Source organism: Nelusetta ayraudi, unplaced genomic scaffold (assembly GCF_046127955.1).
Source record: "Nelusetta ayraudi isolate G7.1 ecotype Tasmania unplaced genomic scaffold, CSIRO-AGI_Nayr_v1 ptg000063l, whole genome shotgun sequence".
Classification (NCBI taxonomy): domain Eukaryota; kingdom Metazoa; phylum Chordata; class Actinopteri; order Tetraodontiformes; family Monacanthidae; genus Nelusetta; species Nelusetta ayraudi.
The window spans coordinates 544,789-569,266 of NW_027466113.1; the positions used below are offsets into that span (position 1 = coordinate 544,789).

Consider the following 24,478-nt stretch of genomic DNA (forward strand, 5'->3'; position numbering starts at 1 on the left):
AACACATTACACCTGAATTGCACTAGGCACATGAGCATAGCTTATGAGTTGCCTAATCTAGTGCCTAAATATTTCTAAATATTTCTCTTGACTATATCTGGTTAGAACCAACAAGAATCTTAATTCAATTATGATGCAAGCTGTTCTCTACAGTATTGAAAATAAGAAGATCTCAATTTGCTTTATATTTTGTGTGTACATGACGCTGTCAAATATTCTTTAGCATATAGATATTTCAGATAGTGTCTCAGTCTGTCAAAGCCTGGATTCATGGTTGAATGAAAGGAAGAAAAAAGAAACATCCACAGATTGTCAAATTTTCATGTTTGTGTATTTGTCTAATATATCCAACTTTCAATCTTTTTTCTTCCAACTTTTTCCTTCTGTGATTTTCCAGGTTTTTGGCTTCCAAGCCGGTTTGACCTGGCAGGACACAACAGGGGAATTTCTGCCTCTCATTCCTATTATCCCCTCCTTCAGCACTGCACTCTATGGGAAGCTGATCCAATTACCTGTTTACTGGTGAGTTGATAAAGAATGTAGCTTGAAATTGAATTAAGTCCAATATTTCTTTCTGCAGCAATTGGTAAAATCAAGAATGTGTTCAGCGATTCAAAACAAATCTTAAAACAACATTCTTGAAATAATTGAGAAAGACTATCACTAAAATGCATATCGGAACCTTATTTTTTTTCCTCCCAGCAACATAATAATTTCCTCTGACTATGGGTGAACTGCCTTCTTTTACTTCTGTGAAATTAAATTAGGGGTTTTTGGCCCTGGGTCACTTTTTGATTGAAAAAACAAGGAATTCTAGATGCAATAGCTCGTTCTTATTTATTTTATATACGAATGACTTCAAGAGAATCATATCAATAATGAAAATTTTACAGTAGTGCGACGTATTTGCCGGCATAAGGATGGTATTGCGTCAGACCCATTTTTTGCTGTTAGAATTTTAACTTTTGTTTGAGCCATTGCTTTAAACCTGAAATGAATGAGTTAAAACACAATGAGGTTGCAATGAAATCTCAAAACAGGTTGTCTTTCGTATCACTACACAAGAACAGGTAATTAGCACGCAAACATTTAGAAAAAATACATTTAGGGAAATTCTGGTCTTTTATCTTTGTTTCAGAATTGCAATGTCTCATGCTGGCATTGCTGGCCTCCAATGGGTATTTAACTTGAAAGCATTTACATAAAACTTCCTAAGATTGTTGAAGTTTTCTATGTATGAAAGTGTTTCACAAAATGACACATTTTTCGTACTCAAAAATGCAGACGTCTTAATGTACTTCACTTCATGTGTGTAACTTTAGTAAACTGGGAAATCCTCGACTTGTGGTCACACCCGTGCACACGCATACACACTGGGAAATCCTCGATTTGTGGTCACTCCCGTGCACACACGCGCACGCCTCGCCCTCTTTCTCACACCTTGCAGTCAAAGTGCCTGTTAAAGCAGGAAACCTGTGAAAGCGCTGGCCTGGGAATCGATTTCCTCCCATTAGTTTTGATTTAAACATGTCAAAGAGCTGCAGATGGTTTTGACTTTTCCTGACTCCCGCTTCAGCCAAACATTGTATCTACTGTACGGTGGTTTCCTGGCCCCATAGGAAACCACAAAGCCTTCATTCATTGTAGTGGGTGATTGTGACTGTAGACAGAACCTGATTCCCTATGCTCTCTGCTCCCAATAAGAGACTGCTAGCTGCGTGTTTGATCTCCACCCGGCTCCCCACTCCTGCACCCCCTCGTTGCCTCGTCTGCTTCAAATACTGGATTCAGATGTCAAACGGATGTGATTTTTCTTTCTGACAATCACTTGATGTTTTTCATCCCAAGAGACCCTTCAAAACCAATGCCCTCCTCTGGCTTTCCTTTTTTCCTGGATCCGTCCTTAATTTTAACTCTGACAACTTCTCACAGAGTTTCCTTGACAGCTTAAGAAAGCTCTCTGGTTTTCTTTGTAAGCCAGCCTTTGATTGACCACAGTATTAGTGGTGTTCAGACCATACTTCAAAATTGCGCGGCCTTGCGGTGGCGGAGTGCCATTCAATTAACGTGACTGGACACATTTTGTGACGTCAGCTTTTGTACTTTCTCTTGCTTGTCTCTATGTCAGTTGCCTGTAAGACCCATGTTGAAGAGGTATTTGTGGTTTTACCTCTGAATATGTAAAAAACACAAATATATTCAAGATGGTTCTACAGCCTCTTTTCTTGGGTTCTTTTTCTCATTGATAATAATAAGACATGATGCATTCCTTTGTCTATATACCTTTAAACCTTGAATGCTACTGATTATTTGTGCCAGTTTTAAGAAGATGTCAAAAACAGTAACCATAACCTTCTAGTTTGCTCTTTGTGGAATGGTCAAGAGTTTGTTTGACAGTGGATTAGAGGGTGTGAGTATGTGTTAAATGTATTTGGGTTTAATCCCTGTAAAATGTTAATTGGTTAAAAGTTAAATGGCTAAAACATGCAAATGGCGTCTAGAGGTATATTATTTTTTAAGGTGATGGTTGCTCAATGGGCTGGGGTAAAGCAAAAGATCCATCCCACCATGTGGTAGCATTTATGTTAGACTATATTGATGTTTTGGCAATGTTCCTCTGCCCACTCCAAGTTGTTCTGTTTTAGGACACTAGGCAGACCTGAACAAGTTTTAAGGAAATTTAAAACAAAGCGGAAGGCATGAGACCATGGAAACAAAGGACCTGCAAATATATGAAGAGAGCTGTTTGGTTTTTTCAATAAGATTTGATGAAAACAAAGCATAGGAAAGGAATAAAAGTTTAATTCAACGGAGATCTCATCCCCCTTTTGTGGCATGTGAAGACATCAGCATGATCTTGAACAAATGCACATCTGTACTACAGTACTCCTGTTTTGTTTGTGATGAAAAACCCTCTCTGATCAAAATTTAACTCAAAATGGATTAAAGTCCATATCTTAGTGATCGATACCTCACTAAAAAACTGACAACAAATGGGTTGTTTCTGTTAAAGTTTTTAATAATGCAAAACTGCGACACTGGAATCTAGTGAGGAGGGGAGCCTTTCTACCAAAGGGTGTGTGCAGTTTGCATCAAAGTGCGTGACAAGCTACAAGGACAGGCTTTATATCGTATGTATGTCTCGATGTCTTTCACGTGAATTGCTTTCAGTGGTCGACGAACTGGAAAAATGCTGACCCACTGGCATATTTTTAGCCATTTTGGTCAAGATGGATGTCTATATGCTAGATTGCATTTATATCTTACTTTTGCCATTATTTTTCTATTCACTCACAATCATGAAACCTTTGTTTTAGTTTTATTGTGGGTTAAGACCTCTTGTAATACAAGAGGGCGAAATAAAGTTCCAACTTCACACACTACTGAGTTCTGCAGCTCCTCTAAGTGGTGCAATAAGAGTTTCACTATTGGTTCCAAAGTTAGTTAGTAAGTTAGTTAAAAATTCTTCTTCTTCTTCCTCTTCTTCCTCTTCTTCTTCTGAGTCAGCAGATGCCATTGGCTGCTGATTTAGGTTTGCTTTGTTTAGTAATGGAGTAAATATAGTAAATTTGATCACAGGACCCTGGTTTTATTTACACTTGGTCATGATGGTCATGAGCCCCTTTTCCCCCAACACTTCCAAGAACTTTTATTTACAGGAATTGATTTACCTGGGTAGAGTTATCCATCATAGTGCAGTACCATAACCAAACCTTGCTGTTTTTCACTAAGTAAAAGTTCAAATCCTTAGAAATAACTTTCACTCAACAAATTATTGGGCAGCTGAAGTGTACTTGTATCTAAGTTGATGTATGTTACCACTTGCTGTCCCCGATTAGTCTGTCAGTTAAATATGTTATTCCAAAAAAAAGTCAGTGCCTGTCAGGGGAAAAATAGGAAAGGAGAGGACAGGGGCTCCAGTAAGGGCGGGATGTCAGAGGTGCCACCTGCATCGATTTACCCAAAATCTAACCTCAGCCTCTCAGTCAGACACATGAACACTTATGCACACACACACACACATACTCGCCACTCACGCCATATAATATTCTTAATATAGGGCCACCTGACGGCAGCAGCACATGGCAGAAGTCCAAAGCCAGGGCCCACCAAGCAAACCAACAAAATTGCAGCCGCCTAGTGTGGCTCGTCACGTTGCAGGTCGTAATTCAGCCCCATGCCAGCTTTTATGTGGCGTTTTTAGCAGCCCCTATTCTTCGCTCAGCTATTTCTGAGGGGATAATTTCTTAAAGCATGTGGCGCTGCAGGTGCATGTTAAGACTCAAAAAGCTAACCGGACTTGAGTTTCTGCTCAGACAGGAATGTCTGGTCTTTGACTCCTACATATTTTTACAATTAAGCGGCCAGTGATTATTTTTAGCACTACCTGTATGATTTTTTTCTTTATTTTTTTTTATAAAGTGAAAGTCAATTACCATATCTCCGCGAGTAGCGCACGCTCTAGAGCAGCTCAAGTTGTGATTTATGAAAGGTGCTTAAGGCATCTAAGGCGCAAGGCTTCTGGTTTGATTGCGATACCTCATTTCTCGTGCTCATACTTGGCCACAGTTGGCTCCTTCTTCTGCACGTCTTTAACTACAGCCAAGCCAGCTGGACAAAGGCTGTCTGAGCAGAGAACTCCGAGGCAGTTTTATCAGTAGTTCGTAAACAGTAAGTCAGAAAATATGCTTTTGTTGTTGTTTTGTTTGTTGTTGTCCTCATACATTTAAAAAATGACGACATTTGTGAGTGATATAATCACTTGCCTAACGTACTGACTGCTGTAATTTCAGTGCGTCCCACAAAGCAGTGCATATGTCTGAGCTTCTCCTTGGCTTGAAGAAACACTAGGATGTTCTGAGAAAGAAAGGGGTTTCACCTGATGATGCTGGAGTAACAGAGGCACAAACTGCAACAAGTTGGCTTCTTGTATTAACAGATGTCTATTAAAAGTCTGGACTGACATATGATGTAATATTGTTCCACTTTTCATTCCCTAAGCCCAGGAGTGCAAAGGATGTAAGGTAAAACATATTTCATGTGGCACAGTCTATAAAGTATTTTGGCCAACCGGGCAGATGATTTTTTTTTCTCCCCTACATCTGGTGTCAGACAGTTTTATTTGGTTTTATGGCTCACAGAGATCAATGGAAGCATTGAGCAGCCTCACATTGAGGAAATGGCATCAGCAAATGTGAGACACGGGCCCTCGCTGATTGACGTGTTGGCTTTGAAGGACGTTACATGCCATGTTTGCAGCATGCAAATTCAAAATGCTGTAAGAGCCACAGTCAGTCCTCTCTCCGATTTGTTTACTTGTGCCCGCGTAATTACCAGTGTAATTTGGTAGCCTGAATCAACATGGGTTTTAGCTTAGCTCTCAGGCCTGTGTTACCAGCTTTATTGCAGCAAGCGCTGCTCTCTACTTTTAAAAAGTTGAACTTTGGACCAGACGATGAAGCGTGGTGGGAGGAAAGTGGATTCAGGAGCAGCTGTTAGACGCTTTTGGTTAACTTGGGGGACTCCTTTAAGAGCCCGAGTTAGTCATCTGAAGAAGTGATGCTTGAGGGAGGGAAAACAGTGGGAAATAGGGAAGGGTAGATGGATTATCAGCTTTGGGTGGATTATCATCTACTGTGGTGCGCATTCCACCGTCTTCTTCTCCCCTCCAGTTCATTAATCCAGGCAATTTGGCACCCCCCAAAACCATACTGGAATCCATATTCTTATTCTAACCATGTGCAACGGCTCTTGAGAGAAAATGACCTAAGACAACTGATGGGATCCAAGGCTGCTGTTGACTTCTGGCCCTCTGTGACCATGGAACGAGCGAAAAACTGCACAAGTCTGATGTCACGTCTGTATTCTCTGCGACCGAAAGTCTTCTATCTTTGTTTGGTCATTGGAAGCCACATGGTGGACACAGGCAGAGGGCTATAGGCACACACACATACCCGGGCCTCTTGACGCGTTTTCCTTTAACGCCTGATGAACCACGTCATTGCCAGTTTCTCGCCTTGCGGTCTGCAGCTGTCTGCACAACTTGATTAAAACATTTCTTTTAGTAATCCCTGTGTAATGAAGACCTCTCTTGAGAAGGGTGTGTTTGTGTGTGTGCGTGTGTGTGTGTGCGTTGGGTCAGAGGTGCTCCAGATGGGAGGAAGGAGAGGGGCTACATTTGTGTATATGAGATGGTGAGAGTTGAGTGTTTCTTTCTAAGAGAAGCTCAGGCTGTTGAGGGCCGATGATTGAGAAATGCACACATGGAACACCTCTGACCCGGAGTGAACCGCAAAACTTTAAGCAGTGGCCACAAAAAGGGGGGAGGGTGAACGCCACCGTGAATATGTGTCCTCCAATAGAAGGGAAGCTTTTCCTTAGATTTTTTTTTTCAAATTTACATATGTATTGCATGTTTATTTGAGATGTCAGTCCTATCAGCCAGCCAGCGAGTATCCAGGTGGTAAACTGTTTCTGTCTCTCGCTCTGGGTGTCATTGTTCAGTGTGAAGTGCTTGCAAGATTTATAATGTTCATTTGGAGGCTTTGCATGACACTGTAGCGAGTCTTTTGTAGATAAAAGAGGGGACTTAAGAGCTGGCCATAACTCACTCGAGTTATTTTCAAGAGGGGTCATTGACCTTGGCTTGCCGAAATGGGGAATTCTGCAATACCTCAGTTTGGGTCTGCAGCGAAATGAAAAAGGTTCAGGCGGTCGGCCTTCCAGTCCCTCCATTTTCGGTTTGATTCCCTTCAAAGCATTGCGTTTGGAAAACAACAGCGGTGGAGGATTTTGCAAGTGTTTAAGTAGGGGGATGTTTGTGTTGGCTAATTAAGGCGAGGTGTGACAGTGAGGGATTTGTTAAAACTTCAGATAACATATCACTCGTCTTAAGACGGTGGCTATCCGTTTTATCTATCAGACAAATATGTCAGCTTGTAATGGATTATATTGGCATTACCGCGGACTCAGATAACTCTAAGTCAAGGGAAAGTAGCACATTGTAAAGGCCAGTCAAAAAGTGATTGAATGTCCTGTTGACTTTTTGTCTATTTAACTGCTTTGAATCTAATCTGAGCAAACTTTTCGAGTATTTGCTCTGCTCCGACTCTAATGTCTTGTTGGAATATCGTGTTTTAGTTCATTTGGAATTCCCCATTTGGCAACCACTTAACACAAAATCCACCCACGTCAGATCGCGTCACTGTGGAGAGCGCTTCTTTAACGGATCACCTCGCCTCTCAACTTCTGCTGATCTCCCGCAGCTGACTGTGCCACAGCATTGTAGAGAGACTGGGGGAACTGTTCCTTGCATCCGTACAAGGGTATGAGTAATTACAAAAAAATGAACATTTCGCAGAACTTACGAAATTTCCGTGTTTGCATTCTTTTGCTTTTGCTTTCGCTCGAGCACCAGAATACAACCAGATGCTTTTAGCAGTTTTCTTTCAATCAGGAAGAAAATGCTAAACACAGAATACCATGTTATTCATGATTTTAACTGCAAAACAATACAAAAAGGCTTTGTGGCTCCTCCAAACACTTTCGCTGGCTTTGCTAACTAAAACAAGACTTGAAAGACTCCTACAATGTCAGCGTTAGCCTTTTCAAATTTTTTTTTTATTCTTTTGCTTTAAATGCTCTTATCACTCTGTAGATTGGTTGTTTCAGTGCAATTTTTTCACAGTTGCTGATTCTGCATGGATTTATAAAGGCACTTTTTTTTTCTAAATCTCTGGAGCACTACTGTTTTCCTGAAGCCTTGTGGCATAATTGACCAAGCCGCCTGCCAAAAAGCTGTTTACCCTGTTGCAGCAAGAAACACTCGCTGTGCCAGCTACCTAATGAAAACCAATGAGTGTCTGGCTGTTAGATGCAGCATTCTTGGAGCACTTTAATGAGAATTTCTGCTTCTAATTTATTTGCTGTTGTGAAGAATTCAGTATAATATAATAAAAACAGGTGCATAATTAAAGTTTTAGAGACCACATGCACATGACAGTTTCCCTGAAATCCCATAAACACTCAAATAAGCCAACAAACTTTCATCCTCTGCCAGTCCTTCCCTTGAAGTGGCTTTGCGCACACATTTGCTCTGCATGTGGGGACATTGTTGCTGCAGGGTCCTTTCACTTGGCTTCGTTCAATGGCAACTCCAGTGCATATGCACACAAACACAATGTCATGAAAGCATCCGAACACTAAAATTAAATTGTTATTGTTGACATTTCATGTGATTTTGTTCATTGTAAGATGACGACATTGCTGGTGGTGCCAAATGGTCCATGCCAGAGATCTTCAAGGTTCTAAGGGTACAGTCAGTGTAACCTCACCGACCTTGCGTTTCCAGTAGTTCTTTTTTTTTTTTGATAACTTTTTCCCGCTTCTTCTTTTTCAATTATCCATGACCTCTCTTGAACAAATTAGTTTGTTTTGAAAATTTTAACATGTGCGACTTTTTGTGTTTTAATAGCGAAAAAGCTTCACGAGGACATAGAAAAGTAAAGCAAGAAATGTGTCTTTTGAACAAGGATTAGTGAATCATTAACTATGGAAATAAAATTATATTTGGTTCAAGCACGAAAAAATGTTTCTTAATTAGGAAAAATGGTATTTCTGGGTATTCATATTTACTTTTTGGGGCAATGTTTTGCTCCAAAAAAAGTTAAATAATTACCGTCCTTAGTCATATTCATGCCCAGTATTGCACTCACATGTTACGTATTGACTGCCACGCACACTTTCTTTGCTCTTTCACGCACAATTTCATTCTTATGTGCACAAATTCAACCTATAAGCGAGGTGCACGCAGGGGGATGAGCAAAACCCACGTACTGAAAGTGAGAAATTGCAACCAAGACTCGCACATGTGTGCATCTGTCAGGTTATAAACAACAGCATGTTCCTTGGAGGCTTTGGTACACGGCAGCCAGAAGGATTCAATCTGAATGTGTTGCTATTCTCCTCCCCCTAAATATGTACGCACGTGCATACGCACATACTGCGTTTTTCCAGTTTTCTGGCCTGGACTTCTCACAGTGTTGAGAGAAGAACAACAAATTGTAATTTACTGTATTGCAATCTGTTTAACTGCTGCTGCTCTGAGAGTTGTTTTTTATAGTGTTGTCATATTGATGAATTCCTTGTTTTTTGTCTCATGCTCTAAATGACCACTGTCAATAGTATGTGTGCATTTAGTCCTCGATATGAAAGTGTTAGCAACATTAGTGGTGTTGGAACCTGTTCTGCCCTTTGATATTGAACAACAAGATATGTAATGTAATGTAGAGTTAAACAAAGTCACTGCCACCGCATGTTTAGCTATTACAGCGGGAGCAGTAATGTTCACACGTTTTGTAAATCAAAGAATTAGTTAATTGAGTGTTATTTTATTACCCTCCATTGTTCATGCCCTCTGGCCATAAATATATAGACAGATGCAAACTAGCCCTGTGTCTGAAAACCCCTGAACAACTGTAATAGTGACAATTAAATTTACAATGACTGGCTGGTTGACATCAACATTTCTCAACGTATCATCTAACTCAGCTGTGAACATTACTACTCAGACTGAAACTGCATGACATATGCCTGAAGTGCTCTTCTTCTTCCTTTCTGCCCCAATATGCATATTTAATAAATATTCTTACCTGATTTCTTTTTTCTGAATTATTTCCTTTGTCCCATGTTCCTCCTTCTATAGGAGCAAAAGGTCTTCAGTCCTGACCACCGAGTGCATTTTCGAGCTCCCTCATTTCACTGTCCAGGCCACACGAGCTCAGACTCTTCTGCTCCAAGGGATTTTTCAGAGCTGGTCCCACAGCGTGGCAAGTGGCACCTCTTCGACGCTCAGCGAGAGCTTGCTCAGCGAAGTGTTCAAATCTCCAGGTAAGCAGCTCATGGTACCGTCATGTCATGCTTGGTTACTTTTGGGATTTTATCTGATTTACTTTGAAAAATACCAACTGTCATAGTTCCCGTAGAGGCTCGTTGTATGAATAGTTCAAGACATTAGAGATGTTATGGAGGTAATGTCACGGCCAATATAAACCCAACTTATTTAACAGGATTTCATGTAAGTGAGGTTGAAGTGGCGTTGTGTTCCAGTTGCCATTGGGTTCCATCACTTGCACATAATGTGGTTTATCTGATTATTTCATTGGTGGCACACTGAGGACATTATGTGGAGGATATACTTCTGTCCTTATTTCCCTGCTGACGGTTCAGCTATTTAATTTTCATCTCTACCCTGGACGTGAAAGCACCAAACCTTACTTCAAGTTTTCACTCTATCACATAAAACATGAAAGAACTGATACTCTTGCCATGAATGTGATGGACTACCTGGCAGCAGCGGGTAAATTAATTTTTCTGAACTTTTTTTTTTATTGACGTTTCCCTCAATGCCTATATGTTCAAATAGGATTTAATCCCCTGCTAAACAAAGGGAGAAGGGCCTAAATTCAATAAAACAGTAGCGTTCCTCCTGACGGTAGCATCCACACAGTCCTCTAGAGGGCCAGGGATTTTCCAAGTCATTAGGATCATGTTGTTTGGTATGCTGTCAACATTCCCCCACAGCCAAGCCAGCCTAGCTACCTTTTTTCACTGCTGTGAAGCAGCCAACTGGTCTCCTGTGGAGTAAAGTCAAATATTCCTCTCTCCACTGTCTGCCTTTTTTTTGGAACTGGCCTTGAATGTAGAAACATTTGCACATCTGGTCCACGTGCTGGCAGGTTAGAAAAAGAACAGTTGGGGAAAGTTTGGGTTTAGACAAGGAAAAAAATGAAGGGGAATAGGTGATGTGTTGTGTAAGTATTATGTTTTGTGGGTTTAAAAAAACCCCAAACCCTTCCAATAATTCCTATGATATAACCGAAGAAGTCTGTCACTCTATCTGCTTTTCAAATTGTGGTGACACTCTGGGTGCCCAAGGAAGATGTTAACTGTCGCAAGCCCTTTCAATCTTCAGAGTGACAGCTTCTGTAAAGAAGAAGTGGAAAATGAAGTAATGTAAGAGGAGAAGTGGAGCAAAAGTAGCAGAGTAAACTCTTGTAGACGATGTTCGCTTTAGTGCACAGCCAGTGCAACCTTACTAAATCGTTTTGGTTTCTGTGGGTGCTGTGGTTGTCCACACTGTAACGTCATGACAGGACCATGCCGGCTGCACTGCGCTGGCTGGCTGCCTGCCTCTCAGAGAAGCTGAGAGAATACGGCACGCAATCCCCGCGTGCCGTCTAAAGCCTGGTACACCTTCAGGCCTTTAATATCTCAACTAATTAACAAAATATGAGAGAGAGCATACAAGAGCAAATAGATAAAGAGTTTGCTGGTTTGTTCTTATTGTCTGATCTGCAGAGAGCTCAGCGCTTCTGTCCACCAACTCACAGAGTCTTCGCTCTCAAAACGTTTTGTACAGTCTAACAAGATCTTAGCTCTTCCAGGGTCTCTTTTTTGTTGTGGTTTCTGATTTTCTCCTCATTTACAATATTTTTGTGTGACAAAACAAACAAAACATCATATATAATGTTTGTGATTTCAAATCAGGGTGGCTTCTGTCAACTTATCTGATAAATCACTGTTAACACACTTCTCAACACCTGGAAATATGACAAGGTAGACTTGGACCATCCCTTTAAGAGTTTGACTTTAACTCTGAGTGCCTGTGCTGCTCAGTCGCTGCTCAGTGGGGTAGCACAGAGTCTTTCAGTCATCAGCAGGGCCGCAGGATCAATCCCCCGACTCTGAAAGTCGAAGTGTCCTAAAGCAAGAGCTGAATACTTGGGGCAAGTTGCTTGTGATCAGTAGGTGGCGCTTTGCACGGCAGCTGTGGAACATCACGCTGTGAATATGTGTGCACCACGTGGGGCAAAGCGCTTTGAGTGGCGGGATTCTATGCAAGTACTGTCCATTTATTTGCCAGTTATTCATTGGCAAACATAGAGACTTTGCTTTTCATGGCGAATATGTTTGCACACACTCGAACACTTGAATACATACTTGAAGTAATTTATTCACGATCTTAAAACCCCTTTTTTGTTGTGGATGGTTGCAGGTGTACAGTAAAAGAAAAGGCCTGTTTAATATGTGCTAAGTCCACACGACGTTTGCTTCAAAGCGTAACCTTTGCGCTTTTACATATCATACATTATTCTCACACAAACCGACACGCCTGCACACACGCAAAACAAAACCTCTTTAAACATGTGTTTCTTTTCCTCTCGTGTCTTCAGGAATTCCTCCTCCCTCCTGTCCTTTTGATGTTGCAGAGTTATTTAATAGTGGAAGGTGTTTCATATCGTAGTCTAGCTGATAACACAGATGGTCAGTGTCCTTCACAGGGGAGCTGTTTGGGTTTGAGATTAAATTCTCCGACCAAATGAAATCCCACTGCTTCGCAAGTGGACAACTCGACAAGGTTTTCATTTTGTTCTCATGCTACTGACTGACCGTGAAATGTTCAAAACTCTGGGTTGACTCCGTATGGAGCAACAGTCGTCACTGGCAGCTACAGCAGTAACTCAACAAACAGCCTGTCTGCAGAAGACTGTGTTTGGTCTGGTCTTAGCCCAGCGAGAATTGAGTGAAATCTGAAAAACAAACCGTAAAATTGTATTTTGCCCGGGAATGCAACATTACTGCTCGGTTTGTCACACAAGTGTCTGCTGCATAGTGTTGATTTTCAGGTCTGCTGTGGTGGAATGGGCGCACAACGCAGTTTTCCAGAATAACATTTTATTCCATTATTCTCCCTTTACAATCCAGCAATGCAAACACAAGTATTACTTTTGCATTTTTTGGTATTAGCCCTCTAGCTTTATTAAACTGATAGTTTTCTACTTTATTTTCTTCTTTTTTTTGTATGTTATACATTTTTTCTTTGTTTATTCTTCCAAGATTCTCTGAGGTTTGATAGCAGGAGCCACCATGTTAACAGTAAGAGTTGTACTAAAAACTGATCCCGCACACTACATGGGTTTTGCCTGGTATGCAAGTGTGTCAAAGCAACGTTGACGAGAACGGAGAGTTTGATCAAAGTTCACACTGCCTCCTTGGTTTGTGTGAGCGAATAACGAGTCTCATGCTTGACCATTGTTCGGTCACTTTAAATGTCTTGCATTGACAATTGAAGTAAATGTCTATGTGCATTTATAAATGCAAAGTGATTGTTGTATAAGAGCATGTGAAAATAAAGACTGAGGCTCCCTAATTGCTAAGACTATTTATCCTGCAGTGGAGAAATTCACATATTATGACAGCATGTGTAGTTATAGTTCAACTAGGTTTTATTTTGAGTCTAGTCTGGAAGAAAAATGAATAATATAGTCATTTTATTATCCCAGACTTATCCTAAAATCATTTTTAGAACCAGCCGTTTAAAACCTTAAAGTGGAGGCTGCTGTTTTTGGCATGTCAAAATAAAAATACAAACAGGAACAAGTGACTGCTGTTTTTTTTTTTCCATTTTGTGAGTGAGCTCAGCTGTTGACATGTGTCCCCCCCCCGTAAACTGTGCATTGTAAATATCGCATTTTCTCCAACGAAGCTGGCAAATAAAACTGGAATAACATTTTCTGCCAATGGTTTTAAATTCTAATAGCCTCTGAAACTCTCACTCAAGCCAGCTTTTGTGTGTGTGTGTGTGTGTGTGTGTGTGTGTGTGTGTGTGTGTGTGTGTGTGTGTGTGTGTGTGTGTGTGAGAGTGTTTTTTTTTCTTTTGCACTTGTGTCAGGGGAAAACACAACTTCATTTTAACAGTCAGAAGATTGTGGTATTTCAAATTGGCATAAAATCAGCGTTTCCGCTGCTGATAGATTTAGCTTTGAAGCTACTGCAGCTGGTTCTCTGGCCACACCGCTCAATGGGTGTCTGGCTCATTGGATGGTCGGGAGTGGCAAGAATTGGCGTGGTTAAAGTTGGTTGTTGGTGATTACCAGACCAGCTCTGGTTGATTGCCGGGTAATATACGAGCCGTCACATACTTTCGACTGGCAGCTTTAGGTGGGAAAGAACAGATGAAGAGGAAGAAAAAGGGTGAACAGTATAATGAGTGAGGTGAAAAATGAAAGTGGGAGTAGAATTGAGTGAATGCGTAGCAGAAAGACGGGAATAAAGAAACTAGAAAATATATAAGGTGGACACTTTCCGAGTGAACATAAATGGTGTCATTACTAAACAGAGATCTTGCACTAAATTGAGCCCGGGCATACTAAAAAAGCTAAATCAACAAGAAAACAGGACAGGTGAATTTACGAGATGTGAGTAAATGACCACATGCAAAGGTGCATGCTGTCAGCAGGTCCTATGTGTACTTCTAAATTCAATGCATACAGTTTTATTTACGGCAAGTCAAAATGAAAGAAGATTCTTCACCACTATGGGCTGATGTTCTAGCTGCTTGGCAAAGACAAGGTGTGATTATAATAATAATATTCTGGGATCTTTGTGTTAACTCAACGGTATCATCATGAAAATCAAGTCTCTTGTTCGTCCAAGTTCCCCATGCACAGGCAGTAATGCAAAAATAGAGAAAGAGCGCAAAGAAAATTTAGCAGACTGCCCACAGGTTAAGTCAAGTAGAAATAGATGTACTCTACTTCAAAATGATAGTTTCCTTTGCTTGGAATTAAATGCAATCTCTTGCGGGGCCGTGTCAACAACAGTTTTTACGCATTTTTGCACTGCATGAAAAAGGCTGTTCCTGTCACGGCCAGCGGTTCACAGCCCTGTGATCTGACTGCCTGCAGGAGCATGGGTCTGACGCAAATCCCCCTGTGACGCTGTGGCATAATAAGTGTCGGTAATAGCTCTGTGTTATTGGAGGGGAAAAAGTGTCCATTTTTATTTCACTCTGTCACCTCCGTTAACTAATCCCTGGCCTGTTGTGCATTTAATGTTGTCCGGTCCCATAACTTATCTCTCTATCTTTCCCCCCTTTCTTTTTTACCCTCCGTGGAGTTTCTCAAATTTAGCCGTAATGCTGTTGTTAGGAGTAAATCCGCGGCTGGGAGGCTCAACAGGGTGGATCATTTTTCACTCTGTCGTCCCTCATCTCTGTAGGCTGATTTTTATTTTTTCTAATCCCCAGGCTATTGATCATGACAAGCCAAACGTATGCAGCTTCGTCCTATTATGATAGGACAAAGCTGCATACGTTTGCTCGGAGGAGTATATTTTTTGATAAAAGCCCTATTCCATTGTTCTTCCATGAAAATAAAGGAGGGAAGGGTTTAAGGCCTTTTTTCATGGTCTGTGGTTGTCACACATGTCAGTAAAGAGATGGCGAGCTTAATGAAAACCCTGAGAGATCTGTTTCAGTGTGGCCTGGCCTCTCAATCAAGTACCCATACTTCTTTGAAGAGGTAACTTATTGGTTTGGGAGAAATCTCAGCCTGTCTCCTCGTCCACTTCACAGATTGACATCAGGACAGGAAGAAAGCGGGAGGGAACCAAAGAAACGAGGGCTGTTTTATCCACATGCAACCTTATTTCTGACATTAAAAACACGTTTTGTCAGCATCAGGAACCTGATAAATAAATCTCGAATGGAACTTGAGACGGCTCCTGTCAGTGAAAGCTTCAATGACTTACAGACAGCCCTTGCTCCACGTTTGCCAGATTGTGATGATGTTTTAAGTCAATCCAGACTCGGGCCTTCCTCTTGTCTTTTGTCCTCCTGCTTCTCTCTGTTCTTTGTCTGTCGCTTACTATACTGTACAGCTAATGAGAGAAGCCAGTGAAGTCAATACAAAACAGAAGGCTGATTTGTTTTTTGTAGTCTCTCAAGAAGACATTGGATTACATGTGTTTTTATACTATTTTTAATGAGATGACTGGAGCAGAAACTGCACAAGGTCTCCTGCTGCTTCTAAAACTGTCTCAAGTTGTTTTGGGACTTTCAGCAAGCAGCATATGCACACTAACATTTTATTTTTTTACACGCATGCTCTGGCACTGATTTGTTATTCTTAAACAATTGTTTTTTATTGGAAATTATTCGCAGACCTTCTCTCATGCTGTTTGCTGATAGTGTCTGTACGACATGACAAAAGGGAGAACAGCTTGGAGGCTGATACTGATAAGTTGTTAAAGTAGCATCTTAACCTTTCCAAGACTTTTCCAAATACATTTGACCTCTACTACTACTACTACTACTAGTACACTATTTTGAGTAGATTTGTGTTCTGTGAGTTCACAGTGCGAAATATGCAAAAAAATGCAGTGCATTATGGGACCTTCAATACATATTGGTTCTACATATTTCTTGACTGTATTGGTATTGTTGGCATGCTCATTGACATTAAACCCCAAGCAAGAAACCAACCAACTAGAGGCTAGCTCACCAGAAACCATGTAAATTGCATGTCTTGCTGGTGCAAAACATCACTGGCGGATTTTTTGCAGGACGCTACCCTGATGAAACTGGTGCACCTCACAATTTGTGTTGATGGGTGTATTTCATTTAGAATGCAGTGTTACAGTTTGCAATTTCATCATTTTTTTGTGTACTGCTGGAGTTTTTCATATGTAGTGGTGGTAATGGTTTGGAGGGAAAGGTTTATGGTTCTTGTAATGCATTGTAATTTTTCACTGGACCAATGATGACTATTCAAGAGGGCTGTTATACAGTTATAGAATTTTGTGGTTGAGAGTGGTTCCGAAATTTGGGCATAGTACGTAATTTCCAAGTGGACAAAACTATTTATCAGTGGAGACGGTTTCAACAACTATCATCCAGTCCTCTAGTTTAGCAGAGTTCGCTGGTGCTGGGCGAGCGCAAGTCATTGGTTTCTGCTGGCCTGCCAATAAAAACAAACTTACCAACTCCGTAATAAACCTGAGTCATATAAATGATCATGCCAGACTGTTGATGTAAATGTCTGTGTTCATAGAATAATGTTAGAAATAAAATGACTCTTGTATCGCATTGCATTTTGAGATACAAAGTGTTGAATATAACATTGTAATGGCAGTATAATCATATAATTTCACAATGTTGCGTACTGTTTGGCATCTTTCGGTCGCACAAAGCGGCATCACTAAACACTGACGTTCAATAAACTGAGAGATGTTGGCCTTAAAACATCCACATCCTAGAACCATTAAAAAAACATAGGCAACAGTGAAAGCGCCCCCCAGCCCCCCACCCCCAAAAAGAAATCTGTTTGTATTTATATGATCTGGTAGTGTCTACAAAGTCTGCTGTTGCACCAACTATCCCATCTAAGGGTGGTGACTAGTGCCGACTGAGCACATAGTTGCACGTCACACGGCCATAAATTTTCACTGAAACCCCCCTTGATGTGCCTCGGCAGCACCGAAACCCCAGTCCCCTTCTGGCTACCACCACACACGCAGACACAGTCGGTTGTTGCAGAGGGGAGACATAAATACTAATCTTGCTGAATTGATAAACAAGTGCTCTCTTTGCATTTTTGCTCGTTCTTTTTATAGCACGGGGAGAACGCCTGAGAGAAGGAGAGAAAAGCGAGTCACATTCTCGTGATGAAGGGCCCAGTTAAGCGTCATTAGCTGTGGTCTGGAGTTTTGAACATCTCCCTCATTGTGGAACCACACTGGAATTCTGCCCTGGCTGCTACTTCAAAGCCCACGAATGCCCCTGTTTAATGCTAACCAAATTTGTCGGCGAAGCAGCAGGCTGGAGATATAGAAGATTGAGTGGCAGGCCTTCTTATCCAGAGCCGTGTTATGATTACTTGTCTCACCACGGGATAATCATCTCTTCTTAAGTAGCTTTGCCGACACCGCCTCCACCTCAGCGATCGTGTGCGTATCATTTGTTGCCACATTTTCCAGCTTTTTTTTCTCCCCGAACTTTGGGCCTTGTTTTTTTTAATTCTTCCACTCGCCTCTCTCTGCCGTGCCCTCCAACATCCTACCGGCGAGGCCCCTCCGTGATGGCCAAATTACTTCCGCCTGATTACTTCTTAATTGTGATAATTCGGTGGCCGAGGAACCAAAGTTTCAGTGTGCGGAGAACATGTGTCACTGCTTTGCTGTGCAAATGCTAAGGCAGGCAGCACCTGGAGGGAACGGTAATCATGGAAATTAGACATCCAGTCTCCGCTACCACCAGCACTTAGTCCCCATCAGTGTCTTTAAACCCTGACCCTTAGGCAGTGAATGCCACTTATGTACCCCACCAGTCTAAACCTCAACGCAGCATGTTTAAAGCAGCTGGGCACCAGAGCTAACATTTGGAAAAGTATTTTTATGTGCGTCAAACAAACCCTGTTTGACCCTTTTATTATTGGTCCATTTGCATACTTTCAGTGCTACTGTTCCTTAGTTGATTATCTCGCAGCATCAGTGCCAAACTAACATGCCATGAAAACGCATGCAAACGTAACCAATGGTTTCATTTGACTCGTGCATGGTAATTAATGTTCAATTAATGCTTCGCACGGCATTTCAGCGTTTTGTGTCATTGGGGTCCTGTGGTTGTTTATCAGCAACACAAACCCTGGCTTTTAGCCTTGTGTTTGTGAGTGTCATGGCTATTTAGACGTCCTTGCCATCAGATATGAACTGTCCAGCGCCTGTTTGCTTAATTTATAAATAACAGACATGCTTTCTCACTGCGTGACTAACTTTCACTGATTCAACTTGTCTGTTCTGTCCCGCTCTTACTCCATCTGTGTTGTGTGTCAGTACTGGGCAAGGCGCCAGCAGAGCAGACCTCCTGTTCCTACTTACTGCTTCTACTTCAGCCCCTTCTGACTTAAGGGAGACAGTTATTGTTTCTGCATCAGCACATAATGGCTCAGCTGGCTGCTTTTGGTCTCCCTAACCTGCCTACCTCTTTTTTCCCCTGTGAACCCCCCTGCTGCAACAGACCTCCTGTCAAACTATGAGTTTTAGTACTCTGGGTACTCATACCCTCTGTCTGTCTTTGATTAATCATTTGATTAATCGTTAAACATTCAGATTAAAGTTGCCAATGCCACTTTTATTGTCTTATCAGTGCATTTACATCTGGTTCATAATTAATTTTTACATTGTTTTTTTTTCTCCACACAATGGTGTTGTGCTTTTTCTCCTTTTTTCAACCATATCTTGTGATAATTGAAGATGTAGATCACAACACCCATAAACAGTTATGACAAAATATGGTACCATCACATCAAATGTTCCAATGACTTCAGTATTAGCCAATAAAAGCTATTTTGGTTTATCAATCGACTCAAAAATAGTTTAGCGCGTTTTCCTCTCTGTCGAAAATATTCCTGAGAACACTTTCTTTTCTCATTTTCCATTACTGCTCACCAGTGCTTAACCATTTACACCCAAGGACAATTTATAGCCCACACTTCTAATGTGTACGTGTGTAGACAGCGGGAGGAGCCAGAGTACCTGCAGAGAACCCACGCAGACACAATGAGAACTTGTAAACTTGACTCAGGAAGGCCATGACCCTCTTGCAGTGAGGCCACAGTGCTAACCGCCGCCACCCCCACTTCTTTTGACATATTTCTGTTATATTAGAATGGAAAAAAAAAGTTTAAACTCTTTTTTTTGATGCAGGTCAAACACTGCACTCCCTTATTCACTTTATTGTTTACCTGGTCTACTGTTGTAGGCAGTCAATTCTCCCATAGCATCATCCCATCATGGTGAAAACAGGACTTGTTGGAATGTGTCAAACATGGCTTTCAAGTCTACAGATGTCCTACACACGCATTCACATCAACATATGCGGGGCAGCTATTGCGGTACGCAGAAAGCAAAAATACAGTATCCAAGTCCAGAACTGCCTCTCCATGGGTATATCCATTCATTTTTCCCCCTTTATTGACCATTCGTCTTGCCCCCCTCATATTTTCCACACTCCCCTCAGAATGGCAAATCCAGCTGCCCATAGTTGCCCTCGCAGTGTTTGATGGAGTGCTGTAGCCTCTGGCCCCTAGCTGTGTGTTTATGTTCTTCTTGCACCTGCCCTCTCTTGAAGAATAACAGCACCACACACGTTCACTCACTCGGTCACACAGAGGAACACAGAAACACACATGTCTGGCCGTAATACACACGCTAATGCATCCTACATGCATAAACCGACAAACTACTGACCACTCTCTCCTCTTCCTGTGTACCCTGCATTTTTATAGTCTGACAGCTGGACAAAACATTGTCCAGAGGACCCCCCCAACACAAACACACACACACACGCACACACACAAATACACACCACTCCAGCAGGTGTTTCACAGCCTTAAGGACAGTCTTCATGGGCAAAGGGAGATGTGTTTTAGTCATACACTCTGTCCCATTTATCAAAGAGTGAATGGCAGTTGGGGTGTCCCTGAGTCTTGGTCCAAACTGGCTGGCCCAGTTAATATCTTCATTCTTTCCTGCAAGAATGAAGCACTCAGAAACCAGTTATTTTATGCGAAGGCTCACTCATCAGGTTGCACTTAGATTTTACTCTAGCACAGAGAAAGCCAAATGGCCACTAGCTCTGTATATCCATTCTCAATAATGATCTGTTCTTTTAGGATCAATGGATCGTAGGTTTTTTGGTTTACCGAGAAACACTATATAACACGGCCAGATGTCGAGTGCAACTGTTTTATGGCAAATGTATGGAAGTTATATTGCTCCAAGGATGGGAAGCCTTTACGTAGCTTCGTGCTTTATGTAGTGCTTATTCTGCCCTACGTTTTCCCTCCAGGACTGGATCACATTAAGTATCCCAAATGTCTTGTCTCTGTATTTTTCTGTGCATGAGAACTTGAGCCTTTTGTGTATGCGTACAAATGCAGAAGGGTTGTGTGGTTAAATGTGTAATGTGTGTACGCACACGTCTCTGTCTAACTACAGTGACTCGTCCAAACATGGTTAAATTAGTGCAAGAGGAGGTATATACATGCACTTAACAATACTCAATTGGAGAGACAAGGAACTTGATGATTCCCTTGGTCTTTTGAGATACTGCTGTAAAAACAAGTGACCAAAAGCACTGAATTCGTGAATCACTGCTCAATTTGACTGCAGCTGCGTTAAGTAGCAGTGCAGGGCGCACCATTAAGGCTCCCATCTTACAGCTGGGCTGATGAAGGGCCCCTTGAGCAGCAGGTGAAAAGGTTGGTGGGTGATTTGCCTCTGAGAGCAAGCAGACGGAAGTCAACAGTTACGGTTTTTAGCAATTACCGGTATTTCCCGGGATTGTGTGCATGTGTGTTTTCTGAAATCGAGTTTTTATTAAAACATTCATTTCAAATCATCAAGCAAAACCTGCAAACTTGTCTTGTTTTTTGCCTACTCCACAAAATATAAAATCTGATCTTCTATTTTGATAATTAATCCCACTTGATGTAATATTTTCTTCATATTTATTTACTTTTCCACTGTCCATGTCCCATATGCTGCCATTAAAGTTCTTACGTCAGCCTCTAACAGAAAAATCCTTTGCTGAAATTCAGAGGTTATCTCTCCCTCCTCCTTCTGCCTTTTGTTTTGCTGTTTTAGTCTCTCACCAAAGTATTAGTGTTTACCTATATATCACTATTCTGCGTACTTAATCCTGTACCCTGCACCCCCTCCCATGTGGTGAACTGTTTCATTTTGAAAGATGGCAGAGTGATGGTGCTTTCAGACGAGGTTGGCATCAAGAGCGATAGTCGTAGAGTGGAGATGTGATGGAATGGTGCTTTTAGGTGAGCAGTGCTAGACACTAAACTGGAGACTGTTGTGATTTAGAGGGTATTATTTTTGGAATGATACGTCCATCATATTGGGGCAACTTGATGTTTCCCATCACATGGGCATTTAAGTCAGATCAAGCAGTTGACAAGATAGCATATACAATTCAGCTTTATCGACATTGTCTTTGTGTTTTCCAGATGTGCTCTCTCGAAATCATCTTTTGTCTGTGTTTGGCATTGGTGCATTTGCATTTTGTTTATTTGTTCACTTTTTCAGCATTTTAAAGTATTTCAATGCACAATCTATAAAATCTCCTTCTTTTTTATCTTGGTATTGAGAAACATGTTTATTGTTTGCTTCAAAGAAGATTATTTATGCCATTGCCGGTGGATCAATACATGCGACACAATCACACTTGCTTTCTCACAACTTTAAGAAGTCATCAGGGGTCAAGAAAAATTAAAGCCAATCAAGTGTGTTCACCAAACCAACAGCAGCCATGTATAAACCTGCTGGACTGCACTTCATTTTCACTTTGTTTTACTTTTATTAGGTGTGAAATCTCTGGGCCCGTCACCGACTCTCGAGGGGTCAGTCCAGAACCTAGAGCTGAAGTTCTGCAGCCGTATGACGGTGAAATGCGCCTCAGGAACCGTGGGAGCTGTAAAAGTGTGCGCCAGGACCCCAGGTGTGTGCAGCTGTGCCCTGTTAAAACTTTACTGCCTGTGTAGGAGGGGGAATGTGAGACTGACTCGACTCTTCTTTTTTTAAATCCATACATTTATGCACTGTGTCTCTCTCCATCTCACTGCCCCACTTGGTCCTTATCTTGTTTTCTTTCCACCTGTTTCAATTTGTGGTTTTTCATGTCACCTTTCTTTCCCCATGGAGCTGTCGCTGTGCTCTGAGCCAGTCATTGGTGGTTTGATAAGGATAGCACTAGAGTTTGTATGGACTAATAGATTTCACAAGGGCAAAGGTGGTGGTGATGCCATCCAGTCTAGAGGAAGTATTCACAAAATAGTAAGGAAAGTGCGCGCACTGTAAATATTAATAATCTTCTAACTCTTTGTAATAATTGTAAAAAGGCATTTTGCCCAAGCACATGTATTTTTGAAATTATTTGCAGTCATTTAAGGGAGAAGGGTTTAGCAATATAAATAATGACCTGCTGTACAGCCAAAGTATAAACTGCCATTTCAAACAATGTTTTATATATTTGGTGGTGTTCAAACACTAGAAGGTATAATTGTTGTATACATGCACCCAGGTACATTACATATACATGTGTATACACACACGACCAGTCAAAAGTTTGGACACACCCTATGAATTCAATGTCTTTTCTTTCATCCTCATGACTATTGATATTGCAGTTTCTCACTGAAGGGATCAAAACTACGTATGAACACACATGGAATTATGTAGGAAACGATAAAAGTGTAAAATAACTCAGGGCATCATCTTTTGTCCTTTGTAAAATGTAACATTGGGTTTATAAAACAATGACTCTTGTCTCATAGGTGTTGGAGAGGGGGCCAAGGAGAAGCTTGTGCCACTGATCCAGGGGCCATCTGACACCAAAGAGCTTCATCTGAGCCGCTGGCTTAATGAGATTCGCAAGCCAGAGTCTTTGCTGGCTCCTGACCTGCTCGCCTTCTCTGTTCAGGTCCCTCAGCAAGAAGATGACTGTAGAAACTCAGGTAAAAGCTCAGCTTGTGTCCTCTTCTCTCTCTCCTCCCCCTTGCTCTCTACTCTGCCTCAATGTACCGCTCTCGACTCTCTTTTTTTCCCCTTCACAAATCAGCAGCCGAGATGATAAATCTGTTGTTGAGCTCATTTTCCTGTTGTTGTGATGTTTGGACTTGCTCCAGCCCACAGTAGTCCATTTCAGTTATTGGTGATCTAATCAAGCCCCAGTTCGGTTTGTTTGGGTCATCATTTTTTCCTTTATTTCACAGTGTCACGCAATGCCCGCTTTTAGTTATTTGTTTAGTAAAGCCGTTAAGTGTTTTCCACTGAAGTATCCGTTGGGGCAGAGTTGGCAACTATTCGTCCCCTAACAGGCAGCATGAATTCTCTAAACAGCATTTTGTCTCTGTCAGTACAGCTCAAAGCAGCCTAACAACAGCTAACCTCTCTGGGTTTTTTTTTTTTTTTGTTGAAGGCTGTGTGCATGATTTTCGGCTGTGGTTTTGATTTTGTCCTTAGCCCACGGATTATATTTCTGGTGTCAGTGCATGGGTGTGCGGTTGTAAGCATGTGTGCTCAGAGGGAGCATGTGGGATTATTCAGTAGCCTGTCCAAAAGACTAAAAATGCAATTCAGATTCCAAAGCTCAAAGCGCTGTGTGGTGCTGATTTAGTAAGTTTGACATCCAGTGACTGCAACTCTCTTCTTCTCATGTATCTCCAGCAGTAGCCAGGTATGTGCTCATCAGCGAAGAATGTAATCCAGTCTTCTTTCATGCTAAAATAAACAGTCTTGCTATATATTCCGCAGAGATGAGACTGGTGATGTTAGTTTGTCATCACTAATGTCTCCTTTCCACCTTCATATTTAGAGAAGACCTTTTCAATTATGTGTCTGTACTTGACTGTTCTTCCTTTTCAAGGCTTTCTATTAGTCCCAAGTCTTCTGAAGCCCCTAACAGATGACTCTCTTAAAGTACAAGCTATTATCCCATAGCTCTAGACTGACCAGCAGCAGATACAAGAGAAGTCGAGGCTGACAGTCTGAAAGAATATACCTCCAGTATTTTTCTAAGGCATCTTCAGAACTACAGTTGTACATCAATTTTAATACTAGGGCTGTA

The 24,478-nt window shown here is 41.5% G+C and overlaps 1 protein-coding gene across 8 annotated transcripts in view; it reads left to right on the top strand.

The window, feature by feature from the left end:
* vps13b (vacuolar protein sorting 13 homolog B) overlaps window positions 1-24,478 on the top strand; it is a 260,425-nt gene that overhangs the window by 31,638 nt on the left and 204,309 nt on the right. For all 8 annotated transcript variants that reach the window (XM_076040760.1, XM_076040763.1, XM_076040755.1 and 5 more), the window contains exons 16-19: window positions 398-522; window positions 9,704-9,888; window positions 22,217-22,351; window positions 23,187-23,366. In XM_076040760.1, coding sequence (XP_075896875.1) covers window positions 398-522; window positions 9,704-9,888; window positions 22,217-22,351; window positions 23,187-23,366 — 625 coding nt within the window. The remainder of the gene's footprint in view (window positions 1-397; window positions 523-9,703; window positions 9,889-22,216; window positions 22,352-23,186; window positions 23,367-24,478) is intronic.